This window comes from Psammomys obesus, unplaced genomic scaffold, assembly GCF_907164565.1.
Source record: "Psammomys obesus unplaced genomic scaffold, mPsaObe1.curated_primary_1811, whole genome shotgun sequence".
In the NCBI taxonomy this organism is placed as follows: Eukaryota; Metazoa; Chordata; class Mammalia; order Rodentia; family Muridae; genus Psammomys; species Psammomys obesus.
Window position 1 is genome coordinate 15,682,309 of NW_026596166.1, and position 16,675 is coordinate 15,698,983.

The window sequence follows — 16,675 nt, forward strand, 5'->3', positions numbered from 1 at the left end:
CAGTGATCTGCCTGTCTCTAATTACCCAGTGCTAGGATTAAAGGTATACTACCTAGAACTCACTATATACCTGAGGCTGGCTATGAATGATCTCCCTCTCCCCACCAATTAAGTACTGTTTCACAGCCTTTTTCAGTCATCTTATTATTCATATTCCATAGGATAACAGATCTTATTGATTCTATTTTCTAAATACATCTTTCTGACCTAAATTTTCACCCAAATAAAGGAGTTTTCCAATATATAGTCATTTCATTCCCTTCCTCTATTGTCACTAGAAATGATTTAAAAAGAAAGAAAAGAAAACCCAATGACATAAGCAGAATGTTGTGGCAACACAAGCCTTTACCCCAACATTGCAGGAGAGGTATTCCACTATTGGAAAGGCAGACATTAGAATTCCTCAGGGCTTTCTGGCCAACCAGCCTAGCAAATGGATGAGCTGCAAGTCAGTGTGAGACCCTATCTCAAAAAGTAAGGCGAAGAGTGATCAAGGAAAACACAGGAGGCCTGGAAAAGAACACTGGCTGCTTCCTCTTCCAGAGCATCTGTGTTCAAACCCCAGCATCCTAAGAGTAACTCCAGTTCCATAGACATCAGAAGCACATGTACATAGATTTACAGACAAAATAGTCACATACATAAAATAAAAACAACTTCTGAAAGATAGAAAAACGTAAGACTTTAGCCTTTCAACCTCTAAAAAGCACATATACATGTTCCAACCAATATGCAAGTAACTTAATTTAAAAATACAATATTGTTTGGTCTGGTGGTCCATATCTTCAAGGCCAGCACTTGAGAAGCAGAAAAACAGATCTCTGTGAGGGTTCAAAGCCAGTTTGATCTACAGATAAGGGTCCAAGCCAGGCAGCACTACACAATGGGACCTTATCTCAAGAAGCAAAACCAAACCAAGCACCAACCAAACAAAATTTTACATTTCTTGGGCTGAAAAGATGGATTGGCAGTTAAGAACACTTGATGGTCTTGCACAGGACCCAAGTTCATTTCCCAGCACCCTCACGGCAACTCACGATTGTCTGTGAATTGAGTTCTAGAGGATCTGACACTTCTTGCCTCTGCAAGCACTATGACCTAGCAGGTCTCAGCATACGGGAGACAGGGGCAGATGGATTTCTGGGTTCAAGGCCAGCCTGGTCTACAGAGTTAGTTCTAGGACAGCCAGGGCTATGCAGAAAAACTGTCTCAGAAAATAAAATAAAATAAACATAGCAGGTTTATTAAAAAGATTGAGGGCTAGAAAGAGGTCTCACTAGTTAATAGCATGCATGCACCATTGTCACAAAACACCAGAGTTCAGTTCCCAGCATCCATGCTGGGTTGCTCACAACCCCCTCTAATTCTGATTCCAAGTGCTTTGACACCATCCTCTGGACTCTACAGACAGACAACTGCATTCATAGGCACATACCACCCTCCCAAGCCATAATTAAAAAAAAAAAAAAAAAAACATACAAAAATATCTGGAAGGACAGAATATAGCTCAGGGTAAATAAAAAGATTTAGAGAATACAGATTAAAAAAAACTGGCGACACTATGCAGGGTATTATCTCATCCACAGAAGATTTTTCTTTCTGTTCCCAAGTAATCATGAAATGAACAGCTTTGGCCACCATGTGCTTCCCACTAGTATGTTCTGCTTCACCTAAAGCACTGAAATAAGTACCAAGTAATCATGGGCACCTTGAAAACTGATGTTATATGGAAGGCAGAGGAGCTCACAAGCTCCATCTCTAAAGAGCTATTGACAATGGTTTCTGTGGGGAGAGTCAGTTTTCTTTAAGTACAGCTGGTCACTGTAAGGTTGACCACACTCCAGTGGATGGCCTCATACCCATGAGTATATGGACAATATAGTAAGAAAAAAAAAAATCAAAAACAAAAAAACAAACACACATATACACTGAATTGGGGGGGAGGGGGAGGAGACAAGAAGGGAAGGGGTAATTAAGGTGTAAATATGATCAAAATACAATGTGTGAAACTTTCAAAAATATACAAGTTTTTAAAAATGTTATAGCAATAAAAATCTAACATTTCCCAAAGAAAGGTCCTTTTTTTTTTTTTTTTTGGTGAGAGGGAAACACATTTTATTGTTCTGAGAGTTTCCTTATGCATGAAGCACTAGGCAAGCACTCTACCACTGAGCTAAATCCCCAAACCCGAAATAAAGGTCTTATAAACATAAATGTCACCACATTTTAAACAAGTAAAAACTTGCCTATGAAAATGCTTTGTCTCTGGCCTTCACTTCTACAACATGCATATTTATCAAGCATTTCCAAATACCATGTATATGCCTAGCTCATTATGTCCTAGAAACATGTCCACCTGTTCTAGTTCATGAATACACAGGGCAACCAACCAACAATGTTTCTCTTTTTTCCTTCCTAGTTCCTATTCCAAAACACATCTACATAACTTCTTTTTTAGCACATTGATCTATATTATAACTATTACAAATATTTCATTGAATCTACTTGTGAAATTTAGAATAATATCATTTAAATTTTCAATATACAATATTATTTATAACAATCAACAAAATAGCAAAATACAGAAAATAACTTACAAGGTTGAGACTGGAGAATCATGAGTTCAAGGCCAGCTGGGATCACATGAAACACTCTCAAAAGAAAACAACCCCAAACAAAGTACATATGTTACGTACATACAGTATGGATTTTAAAAGAAAAACCAAACAAAACAGCAAAGACACAATCTCATACTTAGTCAGACTTTCTAGGTTCTAATCAGTGAGATACCTTGTGGCAGGACATTACACAGGGTGGTATAAACCCACAAACAGAGCATTCAGGAAGCAAACGGAAGAGATGGAAGGTCAAGGCACACTGGTGCCACATAACGAACTCTAGGCCAGCTAGAGCTAAAGACCTTATCTCAAGTGAAAAAGACAACAAAGCCAAAACCATACATGGAATTCACAGTACAAAGAACTCTTTTAATAGGTACAATTACTTATAACCAGAAAATCACATTGTAAAGTTTAATTGAAATGGTAATAATTTGAACAGTGACAGAGAGACAAAAAGAAATTAACCCATAAACTACAATCTTTGCTGTTCTGAGTTATGTTTATGTTTATCAGATATGTATATCTTATAAATCATTAAGCTACAAAAAAGAAAAAATTTTTTAAAAAGCCAGACATGATAAGGTATATGTCTATTATTTCAGATCCTTAAGATGCTGAGGCAGAAATATTAAAGATTCTAGGCCAGCATGGGAAGCATAGCAATATACTATCTCAAAAAATAAAATAATATAAAAAAAGCACTATCTGTCAAGCACCATATATAGCCTTACAAATAATCATTCATTAAACGTGATTATCTCATTTCTTCACCTGCTCTGAAGTATCTCACATTTAAATGAACAAGGATATTTTTCTATATAAAACTAATCAATTATTAAACATTTCATAAGATACAAAGAAAATGCCAAGATTAAGACAAATTTTGATTCTCTAGAAAATTAGTTCCATCTAAAAAGATTCTATATAACATTTCAAAATAAATTATAATTCAATACTGAGTATCAATATTGGGAATTAAGCACCTAAATAACCCAAGATATTTCAAAGAAAAGATCTTTCAACATACCTCTGAAAATGATGACTGTACAGCTGTGTTGGAATACCAAGAATACGATCATATATAGCTGTAACTTCTCTTAGATTTCCCTGTTCACTTTCCCAGTTTATATACATTTCCCACAGTTTGTCAGATCGAAAATCCGTTCCTGCAGCTAGAACAGCATGCTCAAAAGTTCTGAAAAATTAAATTGCTCTTAAGTTATCTTTCCAAAATAAACCACTTTTAAATATTATCCCTAAATTTACAAAGTAATACTGAAATCAAAGCTGTATTTCATTGCTTCCTAGGCAAGCATGGATTAAAAATTCATAGCTAAGTTAAAAAACAAAGGAAGATGAGTATAGTTTATCTTATATATAATTACAACATAAACTGTACACAATTCAAAGAAGAGAAACATGTAAAGATTGCTTTCATTGCAGAGAAAAAAAAAATTCCTTTTTCCCCCCTCCGAGACACTCAAGAGATCTGCCTGCCTCCCTAAGTGCTAAGATTACAGGCATGTGCCACTGCATCCAGTTCAAAACTTACAAACTGTACCTCAATTTGAAGAATACATTAGCAAAAATGAGTCTAACATTAGATACTCAAGCTGTCGTAAGCTAATGAGAAGTATATATAGACTTAAGAACTCTCAAAAGCATCTTTCAATTTTAAGTTTATTGTGGAAGCAAGTATTTTACCATATTATCTAATTTCAAGACACCTCTTCAATCACTGGATTTGATATTTAATAAAACTTCAGGACTGGGGAGATGGTCCAGCCAGTTAAGAGCTAACTACATAAACATTAGGATGGGAGTTCAAATTCCCAGAACCCTTGTAAGTACTATGTGACGGGCATGGCAGCCTGGCCATAATTCCAGCACTAGGAAAGGAGACAGGATCGCTACGACAAGCTAGCTAGCTGGAATAACCGACGTAGCAAGCTCTAGGTTCAACTGAAGAGATCCTACTTCAGTGAGTAAGGTATTACTGAGTGACTAAGGAAAACACCTGAAGATTCAGTTCTGGAATTCCATATACATACAACCATGTAGACAGGTTAAATTCTCTTCACACACAATATGAGAACTAAAACAAAACCAAACAACAAACAAAACCCACCTCTTAAGTACCTTAAAAATTAACCAAGGGCCAGAAAGATAGCCCAACAAGTCACATGCCAGCAACCCTGAGGACCTGAGTTCAATCCCCGAGACTCATATGGTAGAAGAAAATTAACTCCCACAAGCTTACTGACCTGCAGCATTTCATTCTTCCCACATTACAGACATAGACATTTTAAAATGTTACAAAAATTCAAGTTAAAATAGATAGGCTCTTTTACCTAAAACAGACCACACTTCTTAAATTATCTCACAACTTTAACACAACCAAAAAGGGCTCGTTTGGAGAAAATAAAAAATTCAAATTTGATTTTTATATACTATTAAGAACTACAAGTGTTTTTTTGTTTGTTTACTAAGGAGGGTAACGTAATACATTTTCTGAAAATATTGTAAGAAATTAAGACTTTATAGTTTCCTGGGCACCTGGCAGAGGCATGGAAAGACATGATACACATACATATATGCAAGCAATAATTTATTTACACAAAATAAAAATATAAATCTAAAAACAATTTTCTAAAACAGATTAGTGTTCGAGAAACAAACAAAAAAAAAACAAAGCTGTGAGAATTTAATGTATATAAAGGAGGCATCAACACAGAAAGACTAGATGGACACTTAACAAACAGAAGGATTAATGTATACAGGACAGGTAAACAGAAAAGTATTAAAAATTAAAAGTACAGGCTGAAAAGATTGCTAGAAGAGCACAGCCTGCCCTTCCAGAGAACCCCGTTTGACTCTCAGCACCAAACAGGTGGCTCAATCATCTGTAACGCTAACTACAGAGGACCCAACATCCTTTTATGGCCTCCAGACAGCAGGCACACACATGTTGCACAGACACCCATATACATATATATAATAATTTTTTTAAACAAACTCCAATTAACAAAGCCTGAAACCTAGGAATAAGGTAAAGACATTTCCTAGAACCATGGTGATGAGGAAATCCAAACACTGTATAGCAGAACTAGATGACAACACTGAGTACAGACTGCAAAAGAGAAACAGCTACAAAAGGGTGAGGGGAAAAAAGGTAAGATTTACAGATTATCAACAGGCCTGTCTGGAAAGCTATACAAAAAGCCTTTATTAGACAAATGAGAAACATGGTTAAGTGAGAAGTTAATCTCAAGGAAAAGAAGGCTATTAAAGCAGACTATGATGAGAAATAATTACAAATTCAAAATGACTAACATACATACACATAATAAATAGATTAACTGAAACCTATCCCTATAGCTATACTAAGAAAAGCCAAGAAATGAGAAAAACAGGAAGAGGCATGTATTCTTTTTAAAAATAAAACAAATAGATTAATTTCTATCAGTGGTAGAACACCTGCCATAGTGTTCTTGGCCATGGATTCAATCTTAAGCACAAAATTTCATATAATAAAACGATAAGCAAGAACAATGACTTATTTTTTTTATATGTATGTATGTACATGCACTGTATATCTGCCTGGTGCATGCAGAGTCTAGAAAAGGGATTTGGAATGCCTGGAAATGGAGTTACAGATGGTTACAGGCTACCATGCAGAACCTGGGAACCAAATCCAGTTCTTCGGCAAGAGCAGTAAATGCTCTTAACAGCTGAGTCATCTTTCCAACCCTAATATAACCATATTAAAAAAATATATATCATAGGGAAAAATATGTGAAAAGGTCATGAAAAAGTGACTATTTCCATACATTTGTGTGAGTTAAAAACTGATACCATTTTGAAGAACATTTGATAAATGTCTTTGCATTTCACAAAAACATATGTTCAGAGACATATTTTGCAACACCGTTTCTTTTAATAAAAGTTTGGTTAAATAAAATATAAAGCTTTAACATTAGTTTTTCTTCAAGTTAAGATATATATTTGGCAGAAATTAAGCATTCTAATTAAAAAACGAGCTGAACAGTATGTAAAATTCACAAACACACACAAACACACACACTATATAATATCTGGAGGCACAGACATTAAAACATTAACCACAGGGCTGGAGACATGGCTTAGCAGTTAAAAGCACAGGCTGCTCTTCCAGGACCCAGGTTCAATTCCCAGCACCGACATCAAAGCCCTCAACTGAGAGGACCCAATGGCTTCTTCTGCTCCCCCCCAATCCCCTTAATGAAGAAGTGCTCAGGAGGGGGGCCAGACACAAAGGCAATAAATAATGTAACCATAGCATAAGTAGGGGGGTGTGGAAAAGAGGAAGACTGAATTTCTTAAGTAATCAAGCATAAGTATTTCATGTACAATTTTTTAAATAGTAAGAATAAAGCAAATAAGTATTAACTTCCAGGTTAGCACTCATGAATACTTCTCTTATCAACATCTGAATACTTATCTAAGTCTACAAATAAATTAAGTATCAAATACTTAACATACCCTCTGATTGTATTGTTTGTCTCAGGATCACCAGGGTCCAATGTTTCTTTTAAGAAGTTTATATAATGTATCCAAAGATCAACACTAAGAGGTATTGCCTGTAGCCCCCGACGATAAACCTAAGAAGAAAACAATAACTGTACCTCAAATATTTAATTATTTCTTAAAAGAGAGGCAACACTGTGTTATCCGGTGAACCTTAGAAATACTAATTACTGGAATTTTGTTTAAATAATCTACCATTACCATTTGGGTGGAGGTTGGATAGAACATGGCAATGTTCTGATCCCCACGTGCAGAGTCTTGATCTTCAAAGCGCAGCAGTCCCTGCATTCTGACCGGGTTGTGTGGGCAGGCTTTGGGTTACAGACCATAGGGCACAGACCCATTAGAGCATCAATGACAGCGTCTGACCAAAAATGCAATAAGACGTAGCAAATGTGACTAGCAAACCAACTATATTGTTTGGAAAATGAGAAATAAATGTAAGTGAGAGAAAAGCCCTGCCCTACTTGTTAAGCTGCAGTGTAATACAGAGGCTTGCACTGCAAAGCTTGACAAACTGTAGAGGTTTAACGCACCTGCCAACAAAGAGAGAAAATATTAGCTACAAATGCCACAATAGTGACAAATGCAAATAAAATACCCTATAAAAAATGTTTGACCATAAATGGTAGGTACTGCCAGCCAGAAAAAAAGAGTCTGTTTTGTTATTAATTGGCTTACAGTACCTAACAGAGAAAACTCTATTCATTGATTTACGCACCTCATCTGATTGTTTAATGTTGTCATGTCGCTTTTCAAGGTCTGCATACTTTTTCCAATAACCATAGCAATACGGGTAATGTATGAAAAATTTGTCAAATGCTTTCCTGGCAGCCGTCAAGTGATTCTGATGAAAATAAAAGATAAGTGTTTAAATATCCTAGAAGTTTTTGTCAAACAAAGATAAAGTACTAACTTTGTCAAATAGCAGAGTAGCTTTTTTGTTTTTTTTTTTGTTTGTTTGTTTTTTTGCCAAGCCTAGGGATCAAACCCAGGCTCTCTCTGATGCCAGGCCAGTGTGCTCTAACTCACTGAACTACATTCCCACAGGCAGGTAACAATTTTCTAGTTTTACATACCCTCACACAAACTTCAGTTATTACACAATATTCAGCACTGTGTCCTCAGACTCCTCATGTTATGTAATTTTTCATACTATAATATATGCTTCTAGTATTATTAAATTTAATTTGAAGATTATTTAAGAGATTAACTTTAATTACAAAACAGAAAGGTTTGAATTGATGCTAACGGATTATTTTGTGCCTCTTACATACACCATTTAAATAGTTACTAACCTCCTGTTCAACGTACTGAAGCAAATATACCCAGCCTGTAAAATCCTGAGGATTAGTTTCTACTGTTTTCCAAAACTTTTCAAACTCTGGAGGAAAGTTTCCTTCTGTTTCTGTCACTGGAAGGTCCACAGCATTTGCTATTTCATTTTCTTCTGCAGATGCATGCACGCTGGGAGAGCCATCAGGTGACTGTTCCATCTCCGTAACGTTCATAATCTCAGTACTAAAATCTGGATGTTCTACTACTGCTACCTCTGAAGTGTTGCCTGTGATGACATTATCAGAGTTTCTGAACTCATCCATGTGAGAATTTTGCATAGCTATTTATTTGGTCTTCAGTTAATGATCTGCAGAAACACACACACACACAAAAGAGAAACAGTTTCCAAATGCTGTAACGTATTTGTCATGACAAACATTTTTTCTTGAGATCTGTTTTTGTTTTAATGTGCCTGCTGGCATGTTATATATACCATGTGCATGCCTAGCCCCCAAGGTCAGAAGCTAATGCTGGATCCTCTGGAGATGGAATTACAAATGGTTGTGAGCCACCAAGTTGGGGCCAGGAACTCAACCTGGATCTTCTGTGAGAGCAGCAAGTGCTCTCAAACAGTGGCCCATCTCTCCAGCTCCACACTTTATTTAAAGCCCTCTCTGCCTACTAAAAACATAGACAGGAAAATTAGTACATTTTATTGATTTATCTGTCTACAAATAATAGAAAATCTGATAACTATCAGTCTTCCTGTCTTAGTCTTCTAAATACCTGGGATTACACGCACCGGGCACAAGGCCCAACCTTTTGATTCTGTAACTAACATACCATTAATATCTACAAAGATAATACTACAGAACGCTGAGTCAAGACCTCCCCAAATTTAAGTCACACAATGTTTCGAGTAAGTCCACTGCATTCCTAGCTATCCCCAAACACAAATGGTCCATAGTCTGGACATATAAAGATGAAATTTATTTGCTTATGCAATACGAAGCTGGCAAAATGTTCTCAACCTGTGGACTGCAACCCCTTTGGGGAGGTCAAATGACCTTTTCACAAGGATCGCCTATCAGAAAACAGATATTTATATTAAGATTTCTTTACAGTAGCAAAAGTACAGTTATGAAATAACAACAAAAATAATTTTATGGTTGGGTGTCACCACAGCATGAAGAGCTATATTAAATGGTCACAGAATTAGCAAGGCTGAGATTCACTGTTAAAAGCTTTCAATTGTCACTTTATTTTCTTGGCTAATCCCTATTGACTACTTCACAGACAGAAGTTGCTTAAAGAAATGTTCAAATTCAACCAGGAAGAAAATGAATGGCAGATGTACATTAGTTAATACTGTCCTTTTTAAATCAGAAAAGCAAAAACTTCCCAGAACTCTACAGTATTACAGCCTAATCCCTTAAATGGAATTAGGTACACTGCTGCTTTGAATAAACTGAATATTCTATTAGTAAATAACATAAGAGAAATAGTGGATAGGCAACTCTTGTCCATCAGAGATCACACAATTCCCCAGGAGATACTGAGCATAACCCCAAATCTATGTATTTTTTCCTTTGATCCAAAAGTCCTAGTCAGTATTTGGCCGAATTTTTCCACATATTTTTCCACAGGCATGTTTGTGCATGAAGGTATGTAGGTGCACCATATGTGTGCAGACGCCTGACACCAGAGGGAGCACTGACTATCCTGGAATTTTTGTTTCAGTGAGCCGTGAGCCACTCAACATGACTGTTAGGAACCAAATTTGTTTCTTTTACAGGAGCAGCAAACACTCTTAATCATCTTTCCAACCCACATGAGTAATTTTTTCTTCCCTTGAATTGTTTATAGAAAATAGTTAAAGTACAATTTGATTAGCCCTACTCTAGACTCCAGGATCACTGGGGTGTGAACAATCTCTTTAAACATCTTATTTGTTGAGTTTTGTGGGGGCACTAAAACATAACACTTTTTCTATAAATTACAGCAAAACCTAGATTTCTACAAAAGCAAGAAAAAGAAATTTTAAAAAGTAGCAACAAATGCCATTTTCTCTAAAATAAAAAAAATTGTATCATTTCTCCCCTAATTCTGTTAAGTAATTGCAGACAAACCAAAACAACACATCATTCATACCAGTTTTGTGAGGGGAAAAAAAAGTCTACCAACTAGTGTGATTTTCAGGATTTTTATTTTTACTGTGGGGGAACGAGTTGTGCCCATGTAAGCGCAGGTGCCAACAGACTCCAGAAGAGGACATCAGATTCCTTGAAGCTGGAGCTACAGGTGGTTCTGAGCCACCCAACTTGGGTGCTGGAAACTGAACCATGGTCCCCAGGAGGAACTCTCTTCAGTCCCCTAAGTTATTCCAATATTCTTTCTAATGTGTTACTTAACTACTATCAAGCACTTTACTCTCAACCACCACTAACTTTCATCTGAAACAAAGCAGCAAACGGTACAAAACACCTTAAGGACAAACAAGTAACCCAGTACTTAGGCACACCGGAATAAAGACCATACATTCAAAGCTAGCCTAAGAAATATAAGAGTCACTCTCTTTAAAACACAAACACACACACCAACAAAGTAAAAGAACCTACAAAACAGAAGAAAATATTACATGTCCTATATCTAATAAGGGATTGATCGTTAATACAACTCAACAAATTATTACAACCCAATTTAGAAACAGAAGATTTTTTTTAAGATTTTCATTTATTTATTCATATGTATTTACCCAACAGTTCATCAGTGTGGAGGTCAGAGGACAACTTTTGGAAGCTGCTTCTCTTTCCACCACATGGGTTCTGAGAACTAAATTCAAGTTATCTGGCTTAGTACCATCTGTCTTTTACCTTTTGAACCATTTCACTGGCCCAAGAATTTTGTTTTGTTTTGTTTTTTGAGACAGGGTTTTTCTGTGTATCTCTAGCTATCCTGGAACTCACTCTGTAGTCCAGGCTGGCCTCAAACTCACAATCATTCCTGCTCTGCCTTCTGAGTGCTGGGATTAAGGCAGGATTAAAGGTGTGAACCATCACTGCCTGGCAGTCCAAGAATTTTAATAAAAGCACAAGCAAAGCAATCTTCATTCTGGAAGCAATGAACACAAATGGCAATAATCTCACTGTTAATTCCCCACTTTGATAGCTGTTGTGAGACACCATCTCCTTGAAGCCAAGGCTGGATTCAACACATGCTTCTCCTCCCTTGGACTGGCGAGTACTACTATCACTGGCATACACTATCATGCCTATGTATTTTTACTTCACCTTTCTACGAAAGCTGAAGCACACTACCATTATTTGTTTCCATGTGTTCTCCTAATGTATTGAGACCATAAGTGATCAAGTATGATTTCTTCTCCTCTTCCTCCCCCCTCCAACCACTATCAAGATCCCACTGTAAAGTCATCTGCAATCTCTTGGTCACAGTGGATACAGAAGTATCTAAGCTTCTATTAAGGCCAAATCAACAATTTATAACCTAGGTAATTTCTCCTACTTATATTCTCAAGAATTTTGCTTTCTAATGTGCACACAAACACACAGAGTTTTGCTTTCCCAATTATCTATTTAGCTTCTTTTAAGAGCAGTCATAGCCGGGCAGTGGTGGCACATGCCTTTAATCCCAGCACTGGGGAGGCAGAGGCAGGCTGATCGCTGTGAGTTCAAGACCCAACCTGGTCTACAGAATGAGTTCCAAAACAGCCAGAGCAACACAGAGAAACCCTGTCTTGAAAAACCAAAACCAAACAAATAAATGTGTACTGGCTTACTTCCATTAAGCATTTGTGTGTGTGACTTGCTGAACAAATGCTTTGTTAAATGCCACTTTCCTGTTTTTAATGATGGAAATAGTCTTTATTAACATTAAATAACTTTTTAAGTTTATATTAAATAAAGATTCAGGATTCAACCCCATGCTAACACAACACTTTTGCCCCACAATCCTTCACTGCTTTCAAATTATTAACAGCCTATTCATTCTTCTGGGAAAATTTAAACATCACTTCCTAAAAAAAAAAAAAAAAAAAATCCTGTACTCTCCAAATTAGTATTCTAAGCAGTATTCTGTTCTGTTCTTTTGAGCATAAATTTGTTCAATGTTGAAGTTCCCTAGAAGATTACAAATGTCATTTTTTTTTTCTTTGAGACAAGGTTTCACTGTATATTGCTGGCTAGCCTGGAACTCACTACGTAAACCAGCTGGCCTCAAATTTGGATACCCTTGCCTCAGCTTCCCCAGAGCAGGAGCTAAAGGTATGTGCACCACACACAGCTAAAATTACAAATTTTTAAAGGTTAAGAGTAAGGTCTGCCAAAATTTAACTGTCTAGAGGCCCAGTATACACAAATTCACTGAATGATAAATAATGCCAGAGTCCTTAGTCACATATTAAAACATATTATATTATATTATATATTATAAAACATAGCATTATATATTATATTATATTATACTCTGATAATATTAGAGGCCAACAGAACTGAATAAATACCAGCCTTATTATTTAACTTTGTAACAATTAATTGCTTAATCAAGCTTCACCTACAAAACAATCACATAATTTTTATACCTTGCCATAAAAATTATCTCCCTTTCTGGTTTACAGAGATGGCTCAGCAGCTAAGAGCACTTCCTGTTCTTCAAAAGGATCAATGGTTTACTTCTCAGTACCCATGCTGAGTGGCTCAAAACCACCTAACTGCAGCTTTAGGAGTTGATATCCTCTTCTGGCCTCCGAGATCAACCAAGTGCACAAATACACTAAAACACACTCACATAATAATATGAAAATCTTTTAAAATGATTTTCTTGGGCTGGAGAGATGGCTCAGCAGTTAAGAGCAATGGCTACTCTTCCAGAGAATATGAATTTGGTTCCCAGGACTGACATGGTGGCTTACAATCACCCGTTAACTCCAGCTCCAAGGCACCTAACACCCTCTTCTGATTCTGCAGGCACTACACAGTTGTGGTGAAGCAAAAGAAACATGCAAGTAAAAGAATTTATGTGGAAAGGGAGGAGGACTTCCCCATCTGTGGACTTGGAGAGGGGTATAGGAGGAGGAGGAGATGAGGGAGAAAGGATAGAATTGGGAGGGGAAGAAGGAGGGGGCTACAGCTGGGATCAAAGTGAATAAACTCTAATTAATATAAAAATAAAAATTTAATTTAAAAAGCATTTATGCACATAAAATAATTTTAAAAATTATCTCTTCACACACATTGCTATTATAATAAATACCATCTCTCCTATACATCAGTGTTTTTTCAAACTAAAGACTGTTTCAAACTAGCTTCTGATTTTTTAAAATAGAAAATCAAAACCAGAAAACATCCAGGTCAGGCAGATAAGGCATCACAAGCCTCTAATCTCAGCCTTTGGGAAGCAGCTAGGAAGAGCAAGAGCTCTACACTGGGCTATACAGGAAGGCCCTGACTGAAAAACTATAATCAACTGTAATCTCAGCCCAGGAAGACTGGACTGGGTAACATGTCAGACAGATTGAGCTACAGAGAAGACACTGTACTGGGGTTAGAGAGATAGCTCAGTTGTTTAGCATCTACTGTTCTCACAGCGGGCTATTCCTAACTGTCTGCAACTCTATCTCCAGGGGTATCCCACACTGGCCTCCACACCCACCTTCACTGACAGGTACATACCACCATGCAGACGCATACACTGGATATGGGAGGGAGGGAGGGAGGGAGGGAGGGGAAAGAGAGAAAAAAGAAAAAAGAAAAAAAGAGTATACACACATATTAAGGGCATATGCTGAGATATATACACAATTCAATTCATATATACACATTCCATTTTGGGTGCAGTAAAAAAAAATTAAAACACTGCAATGTTGTACTTCTGATAGATAAGTAAATCTTACTACATTATTAATAACGTATCATTCTGAATAATAACGTAACATTCTGAACATATGGATTATGCAATATGCTTCCTTACCACCATTTCAGGAGCTCATTACACTTTTCCTGCTTGAGTCTTGGCAATATACTATTCCTCAGACTAACAAAAACTTTTCCTTTTCACAACTCACCACACTAGCAGATACTTTCTTACACCACATTTTTCTATAAATTTATAATAGGGATGGTAGACTCAAATATGTGAGGTAAAAAACTAAGTATGTATCACACAGCAACAATTCCTCTATACTGAAAATTAATATTTATTTTATTTGGGGCTTATTAAACACTTGCATAATAATCAGTATGCTATTTTAACAATTAAAAGGAATTTTGGATAGTGACTTAAATGATGCAAACATGGTGCATTTGGCCTACTACTTTTCTTCTGATGCTTTACACGCCTATGGCCATGGAAGCACATAAAACACTATCATTGACTGTTACCATAAACCAGGTAAGTAATATATATACACTGAAGTCATTAGTTAACTAGCTAGCTGGCTTTACAATCCACAAATTACTCCATGTCTCAGCCACAGATGAGTCATCTAAATACCTAAGCTGCAAGAAAAAAAGGGGGGTTATTATAACAAGTGGTTTTGGCAACCGGTTTTTAGAGACTAAGTAGGATGTTCAGACAGATCTTGTTTCCTCATTTTAAACAATTACGTCCCAGAAACTATGTATTTACAATGTCTGCATAGTCCTCAGAGCTTACATCTTACACCGAATATTAACACACAACATATGATTCTGCTCTTTGAAAATAACACAAACTCAAATTTTACAAAATATTTTTTTCTCAATTCAACTATAAGATACAAACAGCACTAAGTACTGGGTCTTAAAGAAAAAAAAAAATTCTGGGTCCTGCGAAGAGATAGCTCAGCAGGTAAAGGCACTGGCAGCAAACCTCTGAGGAGAAAAGTGAAAAGTTCCATATTTTTAACTATAGAATAAGATTTTAAACATTAGAGGGGTAAGGGATTTAACAGCTGTTGCTTATTTTTCTCAGAAGACCTAAAGGACTGCCCCAAGTCCCAACCTTAGCTTCATTATTTTCTTGTACGTCCCTACCGTCACCCTTTCTAGCAGCTTAAAATTTTTAAATATTTCTGAATACATGAGATCAGTTTTCTAGTGTAAGTTCTTGAACAGATGACCATATCAACAGCAAACCTAAAAGGGTCATTTGAATCGGCTTTACGCGACATAGATTCACTGCATCATCACTAATACCTTAAACTGAGCTTCGAGTAGCAAATCTTAACTTAAAGACGGTACGGATGATCACGAAAGGTGAAAATCTATATAAGTAAATTGTTTTAAAAAGGTTCTACTAGGCTCTTCCACGTGTCCGTCCCCCCAACCCCCCAAATGCTTGCCTACGCCATCAGTTTTGCAATAGCCAATGTTTTGGCCCTCAGAGCCCCTCCATTTCCCGTCGTCCCAGCCACGCCGGTTCCCGGCTCCAGGGAAGCAGGGAATTCAGCCTCAACCCCCGGCGGGTTCGCAAATCCAGACCGGGGCACTCCCCTCGCCCTCCGCGCCGCACCCCTCGCAGCGCAGCCCCGGGGCGGCCCCCAGCCCTGGCCTTCCCAACAGGTGGGACCGGGGCGGACAGCGCAGCCCGGCGCCGGGCCTAGGGCCGGACGGGCGGGCCAGGCCGCGGCGCGGTGCTGCCGGGCGGAGCAGGCCCTCCCCGTCCCGGCGCCTCCCCGCCGCCCGCTCCGGGGCGCCCGCACCGGCTACCTCACGATGGACGGCGCTCGATGCCATGAGCCGAAGCCTGGGCTAAGCTCGCCAAGGACAGGCCTCCCAACGCCTCCGTCGACGCAGCTACCTCAACCGCCACCACCAGCGCCGCCGCCGCCTCTTCGCGGGTAACTGCGCATGCTCCGGTGGCTCCAAATGCGCGGCGGTCACGTGGTGCCGGGAGCCTAGGCCCCGCCCTCTGCTAGTCGTGCACTTCGCGGTCTGGCTTCCTAAATCCCAATGGCGGTGGTTAGGCTGCCCATCTTCAGCCTCCAAGAAAACATCTTAAATATCGTCATTCCTCTCCTAACTTCCCAAACTGTATAAAGCTTTATCAGGAAATGGCCAGAAATTCAGACTAAAACTTTCGTGCCTCAAGACACCACGGGCTGATTCAAGTATTCTGAGTGTGGAAACCTTGGGGACTTGAGAGTTCAAAGCTCTGAGGGATGCACGCAGAAGCTTTCCTCTGTCCGGAGAGTCAGCTTTGTGCTGACCATCTTG

The 16,675-nt window shown here is 38.0% G+C and overlaps 1 protein-coding gene across 4 annotated transcripts in view; it reads right to left on the reverse strand.

Annotated features, from left to right (window-relative positions):
* The window catches only part of Prpf39 (pre-mRNA processing factor 39), a 27,360-nt gene extending 11,069 nt beyond the window's left edge, over window positions 1-16,291 (reverse strand). Inside the window, exons 1-5 of one of the 4 annotated variants that reach the window (XM_055595295.1) lie at window positions 16,169-16,291; window positions 8,486-8,832; window positions 7,909-8,034; window positions 7,143-7,261; window positions 3,649-3,816 (exon numbers count right to left, since the gene is read on the reverse strand). In XM_055595295.1, the coding sequence (XP_055451270.1) occupies window positions 3,649-3,816; window positions 7,143-7,261; window positions 7,909-8,034; window positions 8,486-8,803 (731 nt within the window). In that variant the 5' untranslated portion in view covers window positions 8,804-8,832; window positions 16,169-16,291. Of the gene's footprint in view, window positions 1-3,648; window positions 3,817-7,142; window positions 7,262-7,388; window positions 8,035-8,485; window positions 8,833-16,168 lie in introns of those variants that run through there. The other 3 variants (XM_055595296.1, XM_055595297.1, XM_055595298.1) reach the window with 3 other exon arrangements.
* Between the last annotated feature and the right edge of the window lie 384 nt (window positions 16,292-16,675).